This window comes from Gouania willdenowi, chromosome 7 (assembly GCF_900634775.1).
Source record: "Gouania willdenowi chromosome 7, fGouWil2.1, whole genome shotgun sequence".
Lineage (NCBI taxonomy): Eukaryota > Metazoa > Chordata > Actinopteri > Blenniiformes > Gobiesocidae > Gouania > Gouania willdenowi.
In genome coordinates this window covers 6,068,683-6,090,508 of record NC_041050.1, presented here as the reverse complement: position 1 = coordinate 6,090,508, position 21,826 = coordinate 6,068,683, and the positions used below count along the sequence as shown (strand labels likewise).

The 21,826-nt window shown below is 36.8% G+C and overlaps 1 protein-coding gene across 1 annotated transcript in view; it reads right to left on the bottom strand.

Moving 5' to 3' along the window:
- The window catches only part of plxnd1 (plexin D1), a 172,160-nt gene that overhangs the window by 106,390 nt on the left and 43,944 nt on the right, over positions 1 to 21,826 (bottom strand). Inside the window, exons 8-9 of the mRNA XM_028454162.1 lie at positions 7,997 to 8,096; positions 3,517 to 3,615 (exon numbers count right to left, since the gene is read on the bottom strand). Of these exons, the coding sequence (XP_028309963.1) occupies positions 3,517 to 3,615; positions 7,997 to 8,096 (199 nt within the window). The remainder of the gene's footprint in view (positions 1 to 3,516; positions 3,616 to 7,996; positions 8,097 to 21,826) is intronic.

Below are 21,826 nucleotides of genomic sequence, written 5' to 3'. Positions count from 1 at the left end.
ACTGGAGATGTAAGATACGGACAAAACTTGTAGAAAGAACATTTCTTTCAAACATGTCTGGTGAGAAATTGACACAGCTGGAGGAGAGGAGCAGGAAACTGAATTAAAAAGCCTCACAATAATTGTTCGTGCTAGCAAAATAGGCGATCATTTCAAAATTCTTATTCATAAACATCCGGACTCCCACACTTCGGCAACTCATCTGAATCTGAATAATGAATCTGATCTATTGTTCACAAACTGACAAGCTCTGAGTCTGTGTGAGAGGTAAAACCCATAAAAGAAAGAAGATGACTGTGAATTAAAATCATCTTAAATTTAAGTCTGCTTTTTTATCAGCGTCTCCGGGACTCTCAAAACTCAAAAATGTTATCTGGAGTTATGTTTAGTCTACACACAAACATTCAATGGAAAATATTTATGTGATGCAGTGTCGTCATTAAACTATTTTTGCTCTATTTTCCAGCAAAAGTGTGGGAACCATCTTGACCACGAACTCCTGAAAGATGGAGTGTTACTGACAGCCCATTTCCTGCCACGCCGCCTCCAAATGAACACATAACTCAAGCAGCGGTCAGTTTGTTTAAACCTTTGAAATTAAGCGAGGTACGAATGACCAATTGTGCCAACAGCTGCCCGTGAGGATGCAACGGTGACCGTCTGTGTGCATGGGGAATTTGTATGTATGTGACCAGGGGTGGACCGTTCCTATTTGCTATGTGTTTTTTAATGATTACAGGTGGCAAAAATTGCAGTCAAAAAGCAGTCAAGAGTGGCAAAGTTTTTTTTCCAAAAAAGAGGAAACAGGTGGTATATAATGGCAAAAGGTAGCTTAATCGAGGAAAATGTGGCAAATAATTGTGAAAAAGGGCAAAAATTTACAGCAAAAAGAGGCAAAAAGTAGGGAAAAATGGAAACAACTGTTATTTATTGGAAAGGAAAGGTATGTATTGGGCAAATTGGGCTTATTTGGATTAAAAGTGTCAAAAAATGGTTGAAAAAAGAACATAAATTGAATAAAAGTGTCAAAAATGGGCCAAAAATATATTTAAAAAAAAGGGGTGATTTGTTGGGAATAGGAAGCTAAAATAAAAAAAAAAGTGTAAAAAATGTTGAAAAGAGGCAAAAATGGGACAAAGGAAGTTGCAAAATGGCCAAAGAAAAATAGGCAAAAAGGGGTTAAAACGTTTCCCCCTTTTAAGGTTTTCTAAGGGAATAATAATTCAAATTAAGACATAAAGAGACACATATTCAGCATCATTGACTTAATAACGGCTTTATCATGGTTTTAGTAAATATTTGCAAATCTAAATCAGAATCTTCAAAGCTAAAAATGACCCTGCCCGTTAGTCTGGTCTCACCCAAGTGGTGACATAACTTCTGCTGTGATCTGACACTATAATCAATAAAGATTGATTAATTGATCAGTTTTAGTCCTTGAGCTATACGCTTCATTTGTTCACTGCTATCAAGGAACATGACTCTGCTTTGTAGTTTGAATGAGAGAAGACGCTGTGAGATTTATGGACTTCTACATGGTGTCCTCTGGTAATGTAGTGGGCTCTGGTCTGGACACAAAATGCCAGGGATGATTTTTGTCCCAGTCCACCCCTGTATGTGACTGGGTGTCTGTAGCCATGGCAACACACCAGGAGACAGCTTGCGAGGCCAGATAGGGTTAGGTAGCGACTGACCACGCCTGGCAACGAGTCAGCGCTGGAATTTCTGTGCAGATCAGATTCCTTATCAGTGTGACTCGCTGTGTGTGGATCGGAAATGACAATAGGACGTGATCGCTGAATTAAAGGTGGAAACAGGCCAGACGGTGCTGACAATGATAGAGCTCTCAGTGGGTGTGAAGGTAGATACGTTGCAAAATGGGAGAACTTGTAGAATGTGATGTGAGAGCTTGTGTATAAAACACCCACACACGTGTGAAATAAATTTCATGTCACAAATGATGGGAAAAAATGTGAACCTAAAAAGTGAAAAATTAAGAAAATACTCACACGAGTGATTCTGAATGTGAAGTCGCAGAAAAAATATTCAAACTACGTGTAGACTGAGATTTACACAAACAAGATGAAATAATTACGAACTTCTCATTTTTTAACTCTATTAAGGTATTGATACCCTGAAGCCACACACCAAATTTGGTTATCCTATCTTTAACAATTTCTAAGAAAAGCTGTCCCCTTTGAAGATACCTCGAACAGAAAAAAGAAAAACGAAACACGGGCAATAACTCCGGAAAAAATAATTGCGTACTTCTCATTTTCGAACTCTATCAAGGTATTGATACCCTGAAGCCACACACCAAATTTGGTTATCCTATCTTGAACGATTTATAAGAAAAGCTGTCCCCTTTGAAAATACCTCGAACAGAGTTAAAAAACAGAATAAGGACAATAACTACGGAAAAAATTATTGCGTCCTTCTCATTTTCGAACTCCATCAAGGCATTGATACGATGAAGCCACACACCAAATTTGGTTATCCTATCTTAAACGATTTCGGAGAAAAGCTGTCCCCTTTAACTCAGACAGACGGACGGACGGATGGAGCGTCCGTCTTTCTGCAGCAAAGTCTTGCCGTTGCGAGGCTCCTGCTCAAAACAGCCTTCAATGGAAACACGTTCAAAGCACAATTATACATTGTCGACGTTTAGAAACATTGCTTTTATTTTGCAAAAATCTGTCATGGAAACCCAGCTAATGACTTTGTGTCGGTCCTAACATAACATAACATAACACTGGCTTGGTGCACTAAAGCGACACTCAATTCTCCCTTCTGATTGGTCAATCCCGCCTCCACACACACAGCGGAGAGTGGGGAAGGGTGGGGGAATTTCTTCAGGTATAACTCTGTTTCGCAACAGACGTCTCGCAAAACTCAAGCAGTGCAGATTCACACGAGAAAAGCAGTTTGTACATCTGTAGCTGCAAATTCAAGAAATTGTAACCAGAGAGTTGTGGATGTAAAGGATAATTAGCACGAGTAATTAAAAAAAACATGCAAGTAAGTGTTGGTTTACAGGTTAATATCTTATATCTATGTATATAGTGTATATATATGTATATATATATATATATATATATATATATATATATATATATATATATATTTTTTTTTTTTTTTTTTTATGACTTCACATTTAGATCACGCATGTATGAATATTTTTTTTGGGTTTAAATTTTAATGCTACTCATATCACATTCTACAAGCTCTCCCATTTTGCAACATGCATCTACCTTCATAGTTAGATACCACAAACAGCTGAGCAGTGAGTCGCTCTTTTTCTAATTTTCATCTTTCCCTTCCTGCCTCGCAGATCTTCCAGACTCAGGTTTTTTACTCATTCATTAACCCAAATCACAGCACACAAACATCCATCTGTTTTTTACCGCAGCTTGAAGCGAACACACCATATGCTTCTGTTTTATTCCAATCACATTCACAACATGCAGTTTGGAAAAAGGCCAAGTCTAGCGTCATGCTCGGGGCCGTCTGCCGTACCTCCTGAACGTTGCTCAGGGTGAGAAGGAAGTCTTGGACCATTCCTGATGGCGAAGGAGGAACCTCGGAGGAGACCAGACTGGGGCAGGAAGCTGCATTCTGTGTCGAGGTGTGTGTGTGTGTGTGTGTGGGGGGGGGGGGGGGGGGGGGGGGTTGATGGGGGCAGGAAGAGACAAACAAGGAGTTAAAGACAACAATATGAACACATCCGCAACCCAAAAATACCTGTCCTGTTTATCTGAGAGGAGGAAATGAGAGGGGGAAGTCTCGCTGCAAAGGAAACGACCATAGCTTCAAAAAGAAAGGTGACGAAGGAGTAGAAAAACAAGCACCGGACAACATGTTGGAATCAGCATGGACAGGAATAAGAAGCCTCATCATCACAATATATTTACATCCACTGACTCCTGGTTTTGTATCCAGTAATCACAGGTGAAAGTAATGAATTACGAGGACTCACATTACTGTAATTGAGTTGCTTTTATGGGAACTTGTACTTTTTTGAGTATATTTCTAAATCAGTCATTTTACTTGTACTTAAGTACGTTTTGAAATAAGTAATTTGTTACATTTCTACACCCAACTGTTACTGAGTAATTTTTTGTTTTAAAATGATCAATGAACATTGTGAAACTACAAAAAATTAAATAACCAGACAACAATCAAATACATCACATCATAGTCGACCAATCAGATTAAACGTAATGTACCGCACCAACACAGACACAAAACTCTAAAAGACCAGTTTTACAGTTTATAAATGTAGCTATACTTGGAGCCTGATCATTTTTTTATTTTTTATTAAATTCATCGGTGTTATTTTCTTCTTTGAAGAATTGTACATTTTGACAAATTGTTTATTTTATACATGAGATGTTTACTGTATGTAAGGGAACCGTGGCAAGACATAAAACTCTAAAACACCAGTTTTACAGTTTATAAATGTAGCTATATTTAGAGTGTGAGCATTTTTTTTTATTTCTTCTGAATTGAATTCATTGGTGTTATTTTATTTAATAAAGAATTGCAAATTTTGACAAACCTTTATAAATAAATAAAAAATTAAGTTCCAATTGTGCAAGATTTGGCCTCTTCCTTTTTAAGTTTATACATGAGATGTTTGCCCGTTCAGGAAAAGGATATTAAAAAACAAAAAATAAGTAAATATATGATTTTCATTCTAAAATTCCAAAATTTAGACTGAAATTCAAGACATTTTTCTTTATAAGGGTCAAGAAGAGATAAACAAAACTTTGTTGATTTTAATTTTACTTCAACAAACAAAAAGTGAGCTGAATTATTTGAATTCAGCTCAGAATTACTGTCTATTAGCAGCTGACTGAAGGACTGCGGGTCACATTCTCTCTTGTAGTAACTGAGAGCAGCAGCAGAGTGACTGCATGTCGTCATCTTTTGTCCCCTAAGGGCACCGTCGGCTGTGCCTTACAGCCTGTCAGTCCTGGCTTTACAAAAAGCTTCCAGAGCAACATCAATAACACAATGACTGTGTGTCAGGGAAGTGTCACGACTGTCTGAGGAGTTCTTTTACAGACAAAGTCACTTTAACTCCACTTTTGGACATGTAAGAATAGCCATTTAATGCTGTTTAAGCATTTGTTTGCTTTATAGGCTAGTTTACATTTTCAGCTGTTTTATTTCATGCTGGCAAACACATTTCCTCAATCTATTTGCGCTGTCATCGACTGAAAATAAAAGGATGATAAACGGTAGCTGTCAAGTAGGAGTAGATTTATTTCCTCACTGCCAGGTGATGATAACACAAATATGGACACAGAGGATCTATAATACCACAAAAAAAACTAAATGCCTTAAAGGGAGACGCTGGAGGTCCAAGGAGCTTTAAAATATCACATTACCATGTTATGAGGTTGTAAAACTGAAACCTCTTGAGATTTTATAGCTGGGTTAAACATCTTTACATGCTATAGTTGAGACACTTAAAACCTCAGACTGAAATTGCACATGACTGCGGTTGAGAAACCCATATGGGAGATCATTATGAGGCACTCTTTAGGAGAGCAGAGCATGAATAATGTCTGAGTCACAGACCAGTGTGAGATATGTTTAGAGCCCTGTTTCACAAAGAAGGTTAAACTAATCTTTTGGATTAGTCAATCTGGGAGAAAAGGAAATGCTGAGTTAATAAACAGAACAAAAAAAACCCACAACTCCCCTGATGTGTGTATGTAGCCCTACTGGGACATTAACACCATTACAAAGTATTGATTTGGCTGAACTATTATGAAGGTAAAGCAAAGCAAAAAAACTTTGATCATTTATCATTTATATCACGTGTCAAACTCATGGACCGGGGGCCAAATTCGGCCCTTTAGAGCGTCCAATTCGGCCCGCAGGAGAAAAAATGACAGAGAAAACATGAATCATTGTGTAAATGAAATGCAGTAATATTTGCCGGGGCTTACAGTTTTCCCTGTGATTGCAGTCATTTTTAACGTTCAGCTCTAAATTCCTTAATTTCCCTCAAATTATGACTTAATATTTCCCTTTATCAAATATAAATCGGTCACAAAATCTAGGAAATTTAAAGTAAGGATCCTGATGGGACTGATATCTGTCACTCTTTGCTTGGATTTTGTTACATACTTAGTATTTTATGTCTACGTAGAAGTGCAAACTAGGGCACAATAGTGTTGAAATTACCGCAAAAATTCTGTGTCCCACAACTATTTAACCCCTGAAGTAAAATAAGTTTGATGCCCCTGATTTATATTGTCTTCATTAACAGTATAATTTCACCCAAAATGTCTTTTAATAACTTTACACATTCAAATCCAGAATGCATGGCTTCTGATTTTCCAATTCAAAATTTTCCAAATTCCGTTTCAGGGTTTAACATTTTTCACGTCATTTTACATGTTTCCTGTTTTGTTTCTTTTTCATCATCTTTTCCTGTTTAGATGACTTTACTGGCTATTAAACTTCCCACAATTGTACCAAACATGCTAAAAACATTTAATAAAGACTATTGAATATTGCTTTCTTTTTGTAATGTTTTGTGCAGTGCATATTTCCTCCTTACTTCCTTATTATTCCTGTTACTTTTAACCTTTTTAAAAGCCTCCTGTGGACAGGTGTTGTAAATTAGCATATGTGCTAAGACACTCAAAATAATACATCTGGGTAACTAATGTAATTGTGACGTCCATATCAAATAAAGGGAATAACAATATTTTTACTTTCTTCAAATGATTGACAAAATTGGGGCGTTCCGCTAAAATTACCGGACAAATCAGCCTAACATTTTTGAACAAAATCTCGCACAGCTGTCTGATTGTAAATGCTTCTGGTGAGACGTGATTATTAACGAGATAATTGTCAGAATTGGACATATTTGTCCGTCACACTTTGTCTACTTTTTACAGTTAAAAATACTGTGTGAAATTGTCCAAAAACATGCATGTGAGCCATTGCCCTATCATCTTGGGACCAAATTTTAAAAAAAAAAACAAAAAAAAAAACTGGTCGTATTGCTTTTTTTGGTATCGTATTGAATTTTTCCATTTCAGAAAGGGAATTCAATGTTTTTCTTGATCACGGAATATTGGAGGTGCTAAGATTGCGGAGCCTCACAGGAAACAGCTGATGAGCTGTTATATTTGGTCAGAGTAGTGGTCTACCACAGACATGGGAAACTAGTGGCCCGGGGGCCACATGTGGCCCTCACTCTAATTTAGTGTGGCCGGGCCCCCAAAGTGAACACACAAAACCACAATAAAAAAATGCAAAAATGAGACAAAATTATGCAAAATGACAGGGACATTTACAAAATGACAAGAAAAGCCACACAAAACCACCTCAAACAGACACACACATTAACACAGTACAACAAAAAATGCACATGGGATAAAAATACACAAAACAACCACAAAATAAGCGAAAAATATACGAAATGACAAAGACATTTACAAAAACACTCAAAACAACATCAAATATACACAAAAATGTCGTTAAAAATACAAAATATAAACAAAATAGTCAGGACAAAAACTAAAATGTCCAAAGTGAGTGAAGAACACACAAAATGATACCAAAAACAGACAAAAAAACATGTTATATCCTGTATTAATGCTCAGATAGGTCATTATTCCAAATGCTGACATAAATAATGATAATATGGCCCTTGGATCAGATCATTACACCTTTATTGGCCCCACTGTCATAACAGTTGCTCAGCTCTCGTCTAATAAATCAGTGTGTGTGTGTGTGTGTGTGTGTGCGCGTGCGTGTATCAAGCATGTTAGAAATCAAGCATGAAAATGATGCACTCGTAAGCAGAAATGGGAATTTATCACAATAAACCTCCTGGAAATAAAATGTGAATCATTTTTTTAGAAGTTTATTGTTGGATGGAGGCCAATGTACAGGGTTCAGGGTTTATTATAAGAGCCCTTTGTGTACTGTATGATTAGTCAATGGATTTAAAGGAGACCTCCCTTACCTCCAGTACGTTGGGATTGGAGTCTTCTTTAGAGGAAACACAGAGGTGATTCTCCTGGTCCCAGTAACATTTCCACCGAGTGCTCAAGCAGCTCATACATCTAGAACACATGAACATTAATAGACCTGAGAAACAGGGAATGAATATTTCTACATCTCTCATGCATTAGACAAAGCACTTTTCAGAGGCGAAGATCGTGTGTCACCCATTTAATACAAATTGCGAGGCCGAGTCGGTTACAAGCGTCAATGTTTAGCTTCAATAAAAGGAAGCGATGGTTAGTCACAGTCACAGACTCACTCCTTCCACTTACAACACAACGAGCGGATAGGTCAATCTGGGATAAATGTGCTCAAATCAAACAAACCACTTCTCTATCAACACCCAGGCTGTTAACTGTGTGTGTGTGTGTGCGTGTGTGTGTGTAAAGCCACATCAAGAAGATCCGAGTTTGCTGAATCAAGTTAGAGTTATATACAACATTCTTTCAACAACACACACATTTTAAACATCTGCCAACACATTTTAAAGCTCTTTGACAACAGAAAATGACAAATAAGAATGAATCTGTATTATTATTATTATTATTATTTTCACTCATTAGTTTTCAGTGGGGGTTGAATTGGGCTCAGATTGTGAGGGCTAGAAAGGTCTTCATTAAAGGTAGAGCAGGCGATTTTCAAAAGCTAGCATGATTTTGAATGTAGCTTCCCCGATGGCTCCGCCTTTACCCCCCTCCCCTCTGTGCTCCGTCTCACTCACATGCATGTGCACAGCTGCTGCAGAAGAGGAGCTCAGCTCTTCGCTTGTATTGTGTCGAAACGTCGTTGTCTCATGTCTCATTCAGCAGGAAGTAAACAATAAACTTTACCATTATATATGATAAAAAACGTGACCAAAAACTCTGTTTTAACTCAGTCAGAGGTGACGCGCTTTCAGTGTGAGCTCGTGCATGTGAGGGGTCAAGAACGAGCAGGAGACAGGGAGACGTGATTGTTCTTTTTTCCATTGGTCGAAGTTATTACAGATTTACAGCTGCTACAGATGATGGATTTTCCTCGTTCCTTTTTCAGAGCACATAACATCTTAATTTCTGTCATAAAACAATTTCAACCAAAAACTTAAAAAGTGTATCTGGAGAAAATCACCTACCCTCGCTTTAAACTGCGACTCCTGGAGAGTATTTGTTTGTTGGTTTGTTTGTGACACATTATTCCTACGCACATTTACAGTACACACAGTGTAGTAATGATGCAATGAGTCAGTGTGTTGCTTCATAAAGCCTGTGTTTATTGGCACAGAGTAAGAAGATTGTTGAAAAGATGTTACAGAAATGATCATTTTGAAAAAAAAACGTTGACTTGAATATATCTGCCTATCGTGTGTTGAATGGGAGAGAATAACATAACATCATGTACTCAGTTTAATCCAGGGTTTCTCAAACTGAAAGTCAGGGACTCCTGGTGGTCTGAAAGCTTTAGGTAACGGAACCATTATATAATATATAAGTTCCCTGCACATACAGTATACTGTACGTTGAAATAAAAACCTGATGCTTTGAATAAATTACATCACTGGCCACGTTGACATGAGAGCTTTAAATACACTTTAATTCAGAATAAAAATTAAATCCTCTTTAAACTGACCTTGTAAACCTAATTCCGAAATAAACTTAAATCCGAATAAGGTGGCTGGTTTATTCTGATTTTAAATCGGAATGGAATAATTCCTCAATCTTGTATACGTTTAATTCCTTTTAATTATTTTTAATTTTGCTCGTCCTGTCATGATGAGACACTGGCAACGACATAATCCAAGATGGCCGCTGGGAGAAAGCATTGGACATGCCTTAGAAGACATGGTTATAATGAAAAGAGTGGATGGACAGAAGCATAAACAGGCTTTGATTGGCCAGAGTACGCTACTCATCTTCCTTCTACTCCTAAGCTGATCAAAGTGAAACAGTGTGTCATTGTCGAGCGGCTGTTTCAAAACTACAACCAAAGTAAAAGGAAAAATAGCTCTTATTATATGGTCTTCTATGTTGTAGCCGAAAAGAAAAGGTTTGTTGTGTTTTTTCCCGATAGACGTGAATATGTCACGTTTGACCAGAACCCTTCACAACAACCAGACCTAAAGCGGAATTCAGCAAAGACGAATACATCGGTTTATCCATGTAAACCTCAATTCGGAATTACTATTTCCATGTAAACACGAAGCAGAATTCCAAATTATTTCATTCTGAATAATTCATTCCGAATTAAAAAAAACGTCATGTAACCGTGGCCAACCCCTGCACAAATACGTTGAAAAAAACCCTGAAGCTTTAGACAAAATACATCATTCTGAATCTTAAACATCATGTAAATCCAACCAAAATCCCTCACTTGCATTATTGTTTTATCTCTAGTCGATGTTGCTGTGCTGTGACAATCAGGCATTGTCAATGTAATTTACATTTTAATCAGGAATGTGACGGTACCGTTTTTTTTCTGTCTGGAGCAGCTATTCAACATACAGTCTCTGAGGACTGTTGGAGTACAGATGGCAGAGGATATTTCCTCATTAGCACCATGAATCTCAGGGGATCCCACGGAGATCCTCAGACCCGGAGAAGTTTGATCTGAACTAGAATTCTACATCCTGATCAGTTCAGGAGGAGAAAACATTGCACGATGAACTAATATGGTGACGGAAAGCTGCTGCAGATGCTGTTTCATCATCTTTCCTCACACCGACCACTGACTGTGACAGATTGAGGCGCTGATTAGGGCTGGGATGACATAAGCTGTCAGGATGTGGCCATCGCTGTGCTTTAGGCTGTTCTGATTCTGCCTGTGACATGTTCATTTTAAGTGGATTTACCACAGAGGAGACCTGCTGCATGTGAGCTGTGAGGGTTTTGCCCGGAGGTGTTAAGAGTACTGATATATCCTACTCAAGTAGAAGTACTGTTGCTTGATTGAAATTGCACTCAAGTACAAGTAAGTCAAACATGAAATACTAAACTACATGTAAAAAGTAGCTCAATTAAATAGTACTCAAAGTAAAAGCTACTAGTTACTTTCACCCCCTACATTTATTTTTGGTAATAACTCTTGCCACTGTTTCCTCATCTCATGTAGAAACTTAAAAAGGAAGCGACCAAATCTTGCACATTGTAACTTAATTTATCTTCCCCAATGGCATCTGTATAAAATAAAAAGTTTGTCAAAATGTACAATTATTTTTCAATAAAATAACACCTATGAGCTCAATTAAAATAAAACAAATTCTCAGGCTCTAAATATAGCTAAATGTATTAACTCTAAAACTGAGAAAATAACCGGTATTCAATGCTGTTTTGGCAACGTCATAGATAAAATTCTCTCAATTAAATAGTACTTAAAAAAATAGTTACTAGTTACTTTCACCCCCCACATTTATGTTTGGGAATGAATCTTGCCACGTTTCCCTTTACATACAGTAAACATCTCATGTATAAAATAAACAATTTGTCAAAATGTACAATTCTTCCAAAAAAAAAACAACAACACCAATGACTTTAATTAAAAAATAAAAAAAAAGATCAGGCTCCAAGTATAGCTACATTTATCAACTCTAAAACTGAGAAAATACGCGGTATTCAATGCTGTTATGGTGCGTAGCATTACGTTTAATCTGATTGGTCGACTATGATGTGATGCATTTGATTGTTGTCTGGTCATTTCATTTTTTGTCATTTCACAATGTTCATTGATCATTTTAAAACAAAAAATAATAATAATAATAATTTACGTAGCAACGGTTGGGTGTAGAAATGTAACAAATTACTTTACTTCTTTTAAAACATACCTAAATACAAGTAAAATTAGTGATTTAGAAATATACTCAAAAAACTACAAGTACCCATGAAAGCAACTTGATTACAGTAACGTGAGTACTTGTAATTCATTACTTTCACCTCTGGTTTTTCTGCATTGAGTCACACCTGAGGGGCTTCAGTAACACATCCATCACTATAGCTCTACAGGTCAAATAGTAACAGCTGGACATAGCCACCTCGCCATAGATTGAACAGTGGCAACGGCTGAACTCTGAACGACGACCATATATCCAGACTCAGCTCGGCCTGTCACAGCCCAGCAGACCAGCTGCAGCTGTGTACTTGAGCAGCAGCTGGATGCTGTCAGAGATCAGCTCTAAAAATGAGTAATGACCACTAAACTGATCACATCATCTCTGCAGAGTGCTCTCCGTAACTGGCAGTGGTGTGTTAGATATGAACTGTAATGGCAAGAGAAATCCCCAAGGAAGCCTAATGCTCAAAATGAATTTGCATAAAATGTTCAATTTTGTGAGAAAAAAAAGCAGACTTGGAATTGTGTATTAAAATGAGTAGATACCAACAAACTAATGGATAAACAAGAGCACAACCTCCAATGAGTGTCAAATATCCTCTTTGCCAGATATCGGCACTGATCTGGACCCGTGATCCTGATCGTTGTACAAATGATTATTCAACACTTCAAAGGCTTGGAAGACATTTCTATTCCCATTAATAGCCATAAAGTAGGTACAAAATAATGAACACACCCATTTTTTTTAAAATTGTGATGAAATGCGCAATCTGCGCGATTCAGATGAAATTCCGTGGAGTTATTGAGGAACCAACCTGACATAAGTGAGTCAAATTTAATAAAGATACATTTATTTTGAATCAGGTCATTTGAAAATTTCAATGAAATTTTCCATGGTGTAAGGCACTGTTTTACAACCTTGGGTTCAGGGCCCCATGTGGGGTTGCCTGAAGTTTTAATGGGTTTGCTTGAATGTCTAGTAATTGATGACATTTTTTTTATAATAACTGATTTTTAAAATATAATTATCTTTCAAATTAAAACACAATCTTAAAGAACTGCATTCTCTACTTTAACTTTGACAAATATAAATATATTTCAAATAAAATGCAGTAAAAGAAAGAAAGAAAGAAAAATGTCTTTGGGGACGTCATAAATTCTTGATACAAAAATGGGTTCACGTTCATGTTTTTGGATAACACTGTACTTGAAATTTTATAAATATTAAACATTACGCTGTCATTAATGTAACATGACATGAAGGCTGCATGTCATTAAGTGTTGTTCATAACCCTAACCCTAGCTAACCCCACGAGATCCCTCCACCTAACCCAAAAAATGCCAACATAGCTCCAAAGGTGTCATAATTTAGTGAACGACACTTAATGACAGCCTTCATGGCACCTTATTCATGCTAATGACAGATGATGTCAGCCTTATGAATAAAACTTAAAGTCAAGTGTTACCAAATTTTGTCCGAATCTGTTAGGTAGTTTTTACGTAATCTTGCGAACAAACAAACAAATAAATAAACGCAGTGCTAGCTAAGCGCCGTTTACAGCAACAATCTCCAGCAGTAACTCAAAGGCATGACAAAGATCTGCTCGGTCAGAGCGGCCAATCAGAGGGCAGCTCGGCCCTGCAGGTTAGCAGCAAAACAAAGAACAGGGTACATGCTAAAATAGCAGTAAAAACATGTGTGTTTTCCAGATAAAGTGGAACTGTGAGAGTGTGTCAGTGTGTCGCCTCCGGGCAGAGACAGATGTCCCACACTAGGACTGATACAGACTCCAGAGATAGCCACACTTTCTGGGAGTCTCTAAATGGAGCAGAGTGAAGTGAGAGTGAGAGGACGCAGCAATGCAAATGAAACTTATGTACGTGTGTGTGTGTGTGGTGTGTGTGTGTGTGCTTGTCCATGTGTGTGTGTGTGTGCTCTGATTAAAAGTGGACACATCCCCCCTACGCTCTTATCAGCTGCAGCTTTCCTGTGCTTATCCTGACTTGCTTTTTTTGTCCTGCTATTATACCTTTCCACCACCTTCCCAACACATCCACACACCCACACGCACACACACACACACACCTTGTCTCCTGACCTCACACTGACAGTAAATACTAAGTATAACTGCCCACCCTGAATCCTAATGACCGTGCACACACACACAGGGACACTAAACACACAGTCGGGCTGGGTCTCTTTGGGCCCCACAGTATAGACACAGCAGTTAAACACACATCTTCAATCACACCTCTGTCAGCAAGGAATACATTTCTGAGCAAAAAAAGATCAGTTTCACCAGGGGTGACGCAGACGGACGGAGAACGAGAAGCAAACGGACGCAGAAAGGTGAGAAAAGTGAGGACGGCGCAATAATTTGAGACAGAAAGAGCAAATAATAAAAGACAAGAAGAAAAAGGGCGTGTGTGTGTGTGTCTGTGTGACCGTGAGACACACAAAGAAAGTGAGGTAAGCAACAAAGTGAGAAGACAAGTTAGGTGTTTGTCCAACTGGGCCGACGGGGGACTGGAATGCTCAAGTCTGGATGTCATTAACACACACACATGCGCACACGCACACACACACACGCACACATGAGCACACACACACGGGATATTCGTTTGTAATGTAATAACCCTGTTTCTAAATGTGTTTTCTTTCCATTCATTTATCTTCTATGTGTGCAGCATCAGAGCATCATGGTCCAGCTCACATCTGGTGCATGGCCGGCTAAACACCTGGACAAAAATAACCACTTTTATACTCCAGTTCACCCCTATAGAGCTCTGTGTAGCCACTAACAATGCTTGTGGACTGTGTATCCGTTTAAACAGAGATAAAATGCAAACTGCAATGACAAAAGTCTCAGGTCGAGCGCTACAGTTAAAACGAGGGCTTTCGTGCTGTGAGGCGTAAGTGCTAATCCTTGTATTGGACTTCAAACAACAGATTCCAATTGACCTAACATTCATGTTTTTTGGATTATGGGAGCAAGGGGAGAACATGCAAATTCTACATTGAAAGATCCAAGTGTTCCCTTCTAGGGCTTCAACTCAGGACGCTCTTATTGTGAAGCAGACGCCTCTTTGTTAAACAGATTATTAGCCCAGGTTATTGCATACTATGTAAAACTGCTGGAGATGTTTTATTTTGAAAAACTTTAGCAATGTCTGAATAAACGGAGTATTTACAGTGGAGATCTAAACAAACATTTGAGCCACAATTTTAACCTTTTACATCCTTTTTTATCCAAACAAATAATCTTCAATTTATTGATCTACGAGGTCTACATTGTGTCTTTATATGACCAAAAAAAGAATAATGATCGTCTCCCGGAGCGATGACGAATATGAATAAACGACATAAAACAAGAGTATATTTCAAATTTTCTGATTTGCATTTTCCTTTGAGTGATTCGAAATTCAGGCAGTGAAATAGAGAAATAGAGTTTTTGATCATGTTCCACATTCTGTGTGTACCAAACTAAAGAATTTAAATTCACATACAGATTGTCTATTGGACCTTTCAGTCAAAAAATAACCAAGAAAAGAAAAGCTATAACCCCAAATTTGACCAATTGTTCATTATTATTCAATAGGCACAATGTCAATTCTGAGTTTGATCAAATGAACACTTTTTGACATATGGCCAATTTAATCAGATGGTTTTGTTGATTTTCGCACGTCCTTATTTTTCTTCCATTTTCAGTTTCCAATATCTGAAAAATTACACCACGTAGGAAACTGAAATTTGGTATAGTAATAAAGCTCCACCTACTCTCTCAGAATATACAAACATATGTGCTATATATCCTATCTGGTGGACAGGGTTGGGTGCTAAAATGCGGTACCAATACGGCACCGGTTTCAACGTAAACGATAGTAACCAGACCGAATAAGAACTAACATTTCGGTGTCTGCTGACTTTCTGTTTAATGTTAAGCTCATAACAAGACAAAATGTTGAAATGAAGCTTTAACACCAGATTTAAAAGGCACAGTTTTGCATTTACACAGGAATGCAACAGATTGGTTAGCTCAAGGGTTTACTGCAACCTGCGGCTCAGGAGCCACATGTGGCTCTTTGACTCTTTTTCAATGGCTCCCTAAAGCTTTAAAAAAAAAAAATACTGAAACAGAGTTATTTTTGTTTACAAAGTCTATTAATGATTATTGACAAATAAAATCATAACAATATTAATCTCCAGTTTTATATAGTTTAATACAATATTGTTTTATTTGATATTATTTAAATGTTTTCATTTATTTATTATTTCCATATGTTACTTGTATATATATTATTTAAGGTAATATTGTGTTCAATTTGGCCCTGAAGATAAAAGGGTGTTGTATTTCGATAAAGTGTATCGTATAAAACCCAAACGATACCCAACCCTAATGCCAACCCCTTAAAATTGGAAAATGTTTTTCAGGGTTTGGGGCTGGAACATGTCTGGTCCTTCAGTAAACAACTATACATATGTCTCAGAACCCTGTAATTAGATCAGCTTTGAGCTATGAACATAGACTGTTCGCATCACTAATGATTAGACACATATATACATTGGTTCTTCGGTGACACGTCTCTTGAAATCCAAAAAAAATACCTTTTTTTACTGTTTTCATTGGCCCATAACTACAGTACATGTGGCAATGTAAGAAAAAAATCTGATCTGCTTCAATTTATAGTATAAATATTACTCTTTCTTGGGTTATAAAACAATTTTTCTTCAAGTAACTTCTTTATTTTTATTTTGGACCCCAACTTTGGGTTATTTAACCACTCGCAGATATTGAAAATTCTTTACATGAGGCTATTGTAGATTGCCTCTGTGTTTATTTATTGTTCTGAGAGAGTAGGTAGTTTCCTATGTGTTTGGATCATTTGTGAAATAACATAAATAGGAATATACTGTAGAACGCAAGCTTCTACGAGAAGCTTTTCACGACATTGTTTTGTAGTGTAATTGTTTATGACTCTTTTAATATTGTATAACTGAAGCCTATAACTAATTATTAGGAAAGGAAAGGGGCAGATTTATAGATAAAGGATTTAATTGCATTTAAAATTTGGTTCATTGTTGATCACTCTAGCAGAGGATCCTAAACCCTTGCAGATGATATCGCCCCACCTTATTTTGCATACTGTAATTAACTGAATCACTGACTGAAAAATATGTCAATTATAGTTTATTTGAGGTGTCTTATTCTACTTTTACACCGAGGAAGAAGTGATGAACAGAATAAAGTAAAAATGTGTACTCCAGGGTTGGGTTCAATTATCATTTTAATCGTGTAATTGATAGTGTATTACAATTATGACAATTATAATTGTAATTTAAAAAATCTGTTGTTGCTGTAATATCAGAAAATTTACTTTGTAATTGTAATTGGTATAAAAAAGTTATAAAAACTGTAATTTAAAATTGAATTAAACTCAAACCTGAGAAACCATGTCACAGTTCTATGGCTCACACATACGTCATTATTAATTATTAAAATATGTTTTAGATCAACTTTTTCCACTACCTTTTTACCATTTTTTTTAAAAAATATATAAATCAGGGGTATACTGACAAAAAAATATTAATACCAATATTTTTCATTGATTAGAAAGCATAACAAGAGATAAAAAACAAATTAGATGATAGATAATATTTTTTAGTGTATTTTACTGCTGATTTAAGACAAAACACACCCGTTATAATAAGAGATGCTAACAGAAAGCTAACATTCATACATACAAACATTTTCATTGAACTTTAGTAATTGAGAATGTAATTGTAATTGACTTTCAGGGGAAAAATAATCATTGTAATTGGAAAAAATGTCGGTCACTGTAATCATAATTGAGTTGTAATTGAACATGGATAATTGAAGACGTAATTGTAACTGAAAAATGTATTCTATGGCGTGTGCAGATATTTAAAAATCTTTAATAGAAATAAGATGAATGTGTTTTTTTTCCACTTATTTCACTGAATAAAGCAGCTCTACTATCTGCTTCCTGTGAGTAGACGAGGCTCTCCTCAGGGATTATTAAAAAAAACAGCATGCAGTGATTAAAATCAGATAAAGTATGGCAGATCCTCACTTTGCAGCACATTGCTCATCCTGTGCGAATGGCACTTTGCTCATTATCACCTCAGACAAACCGCCGACTAATTTCACACTGGCGGACTTCAGCGAGCACCGAGGCCACACGCACATATTGGGGTGTGCAGCGATGCACGCAGACATACCTGCGACCGCTGTGTTCACGCGTCCAAAATGCTTTCAAAACGTGAACAAAAGAGACAAAACAAATGCTTTTCAGTGGCAGTGGATGGTTGTAAAACAAACACACACACACACACACACACACACACACACACACACCTGTCTGCCTCAGATCTGCCCATCAGATTAAAGTGGATCCACTAACATGGTCCAACATGAAGCCAGCTGGTTGGCCTCCAGATATGAGCAAACCTTCTTTGTGACCAAGCCAGTCACCCAAAGACCAAACACTGACTGGAGCAGCCTCACATACATAACTCATTTCCTTTGGCTTAGCGTTTACAGGCATATTCATCCCAGATTTGATCCATGCACAGAGGAACTTTGAGCAAGCCAAACACACATAAGCACTCAGAGAGGACAAGCAGCAAGTATTTATTTACCCACTGGAGTCTAAATAGAAAACAGCCGGAGAGCTAGAGGACACAGCAGTGGAACTTTACTTTGTTCACCCATTCATCTGTGTTTGCACCTCCATGCTATTTGTCTCATAGAGAAGTGGTTCTCAACCTTGGGATCAGGACCCCATGTAGGGTTGCAAGATACTGAGAGGAGGTTGCCAGATGCCTTCAATTTGAACCCGTATTTGCTTTTTTTTTTCTGCACTACACAAAACTTGCCATATTTTAACTTATTTTCATCACTTTTTCTTGCCAGTTTAAACTAGTTGTTCCAACTAATTGCTCCAATATTGACAATTTGAACCTTTTTTTTTTTTTTTTTACCAATATTTCTCTCTGCTTTTCACCAACTAATGTGGTTTTCAAAATATCATTTTACCACCTTTTACAAAAACAAGACTGTTGAAAATCTGGCTATTTTTTCAAAGATCAGAAGAAGAAATTACATTTGTTCTCTTAAAAGCCAAAACAAGGAAACCATGGGGTCAGGACCCAATTTGGGGTCACGAGACACTGGGAGGGGGGTCACCAGATGCCCTAAACTTTTGCTTATTTTTATCCTTTTTCTGCAACGACACTTAACTTGCCATATTTTAACCTATTTTCATCAATTTTTCTTGCCATATTTTTGCTCCTTTTAATGCATTTTTGCTACATTACTCCCATTTTTGCTACTTTTCCATCAAATTTCAATGCCTTTTCTGCACATTTATCCACTTCCAAGACATTTTTCCGCACTTATAAACCCTTTCCACCACTTTTCCCACCTAATGTCTTATATGTTGACCCATTATTGTCACTTTTAACTTCTTTTCACCATATTTTATGTTTATTTTTGCCAATTTAACCCCATTCTTATTCTGTAAGGCCCATTATTTGCCAGTTTAAACTAAATTTTCCCTACATTTTTAAATTCCATTTCCACAATTTGGTTTTTGGTGACTTTTAACCCAGATTTCTGATTAAAACAAGGATTTACATCTTTAAGATGACTACTGTATATACCATGGTGAAAAAAATAAACTTCTGGATAACAGTGGATATTATTGAGATAAAACATTATAGACAGATGGACCAGATATTTGTTAATGGTATACAAATGTTTATAGAAGCTTTCTAAAGCATTATTAAGGGATTGAAACCTTCAGTTCCAACTTTATAATGACCATCCAAATATTGATAATAGATGCTTCATTAATAAACTATTAAGAAAAATCTGGTCCATGTGTCTCTGTACTGTTTATAGATGTTTTATAAACCATAATCAGGGTTTACTAATCCTTTGTTAATCATTAAACACTTTATAAAGTGTATAAAATGTTATAATGTGATGTGCATCAATAACAGTAAATAACTATCAACTAAAGGATATTTAACTACCTATTTACCATTATTTACCCATTATAGATGATGGTTATTATAAAGTGTTTTTGCTGACTTAATGGATGGGCCCATTTGTCTCATTGAGAATGGCTTTATTGAATTGTTGTTTTTCTCCAGGCATTTATCCAAGTGAAAATATTTGTGATAGTCTTGTGTTTAACTTGTTAAAGAAAAAATGTCGCAAATTAAAATCTATTTACAGAATCAAAAGCAGCCGGATTTGAAAGAGGCAGCATTATGTATCGTTTTATAATCTGATTATTACAGCATTAATGCTTTGCTAACACCCTAGTGACACTCGTCATGTCATGGTTGTTTAAACTCGAGGCTGTTTTTTCATCTGATAAAACACCAACAAAGCTCCCGACAAGAGTCACAGGACAAATCAAGTGGTCATGAGATGAATAATCTTTTATACACTATAAAAAAAATAGAAGCTGCACTCTTAGCTGTGCTTGTTTCTTTGAACAAATGGACACATTTAGGACTTGGAATCCATAGTCGGATCTCCGTGCTGTGAGCCAGTGGCACTAATCATTGTGTTCTCCTGCTACATGTGGAGAAGCGTTTGTGTGCAGATGTAGATCGTTCCATTTAATCACAAGAGGTTGAGGTTATTTGATTTCCTTTCTTTTTCTGTCTTATCTTTCCTGTTTCTTTTTTTAAACACATTCTAATCTCTGACCAAGCTCTTCTTCCATGAAGTCCTATCATATCACGGTAAGGCTTAATTATAAGCCCCTCAGGTTTCCTGCTTCACCAGCACAATCATTTCCACTTTACTCTTTCCCTGTGAATGGTGCATCAAATTGTCATTAAATGTATTTCATTTGTGCAAAAAAACTGAATAAATAAATAAATAACAGTATAATAGCTGCTGGAGACAAACATTTTTAATTAAATAAAAACAGTGTAGGCCTTATAGATCAATAAATCAACCATCAGTTGTTAAAAAAGATGTAAAAGGTAGAAATTGCCGCTCGTAAACATATTACATTATTACGGAGATCTGACTTCATTAGCAGACCTTCAACTTTTATCTCTGTATTTTGTATTTTTGAGTTCATTTTCAAAAATTAAACTTAAATCTCGGCATTTCCACTTTAATCTTAATATGCCCAAAACTATTTACTTAATCAAAATTGGCCCTAATCCTCTTCCGTAGTTTATTGACATTGTTGGAAAAGTTTTATGCATTGCATTGTGGGATGTGGAGTACCGTAGTTGGACGCATTGAAGTGCTTTTACCTCATTCTTACTATGATTTCTTGTGTTTGCCCTCAACAACTCTGCCAATATGACTTCTCTAACTAAACACGACATTAATCTCAAGCAATTATCTTTGAGTTATTGATCTAGGGCCTGCACTATGTCTTTTTCTGATAGAAAATTGTCGTCTGCAGCAACTTTAAAGGAGACATATCATGCTTTTAAATCCTTCCTTTTTACATATAAATCATACAGTTGTGGTCTATATAAAGCGGAACTGCAATGCTTGGGTCTGAATTCCTCATTATTATAGCTCCACCCCTTTTCAACCCCTTTTCTGATGTGCTTCTGAGAGCAACTCGTTTTGGTGCTGTCTCTTTAAATGCAAATAAAACACTTCATTCCCCAGGTTGCAGAGGTTCAACTCCACCCTGTTCGGCCATTTTTGTAGTTTGATAGAAGAGATACGGCTATGTAACAGCGCAGAAACTTTTTATTCACACGTTATTTACAAAATGTCAACAACAGAAGACTTGTCCATCCAGCTTTACATGTTCGACCCAGAGTCGGACCCAGCGGAGCGAAATGAAAATTAAGATGATGAACCTGCAGAACCTTAACAAGTGAGCTAACACAAGCACCGAGCTAACACTAGCGCCAAGCTAACGTTACGAAATGCATTTTTAATACAGTCTTTTCGGAGACAAAAACAACAAAATG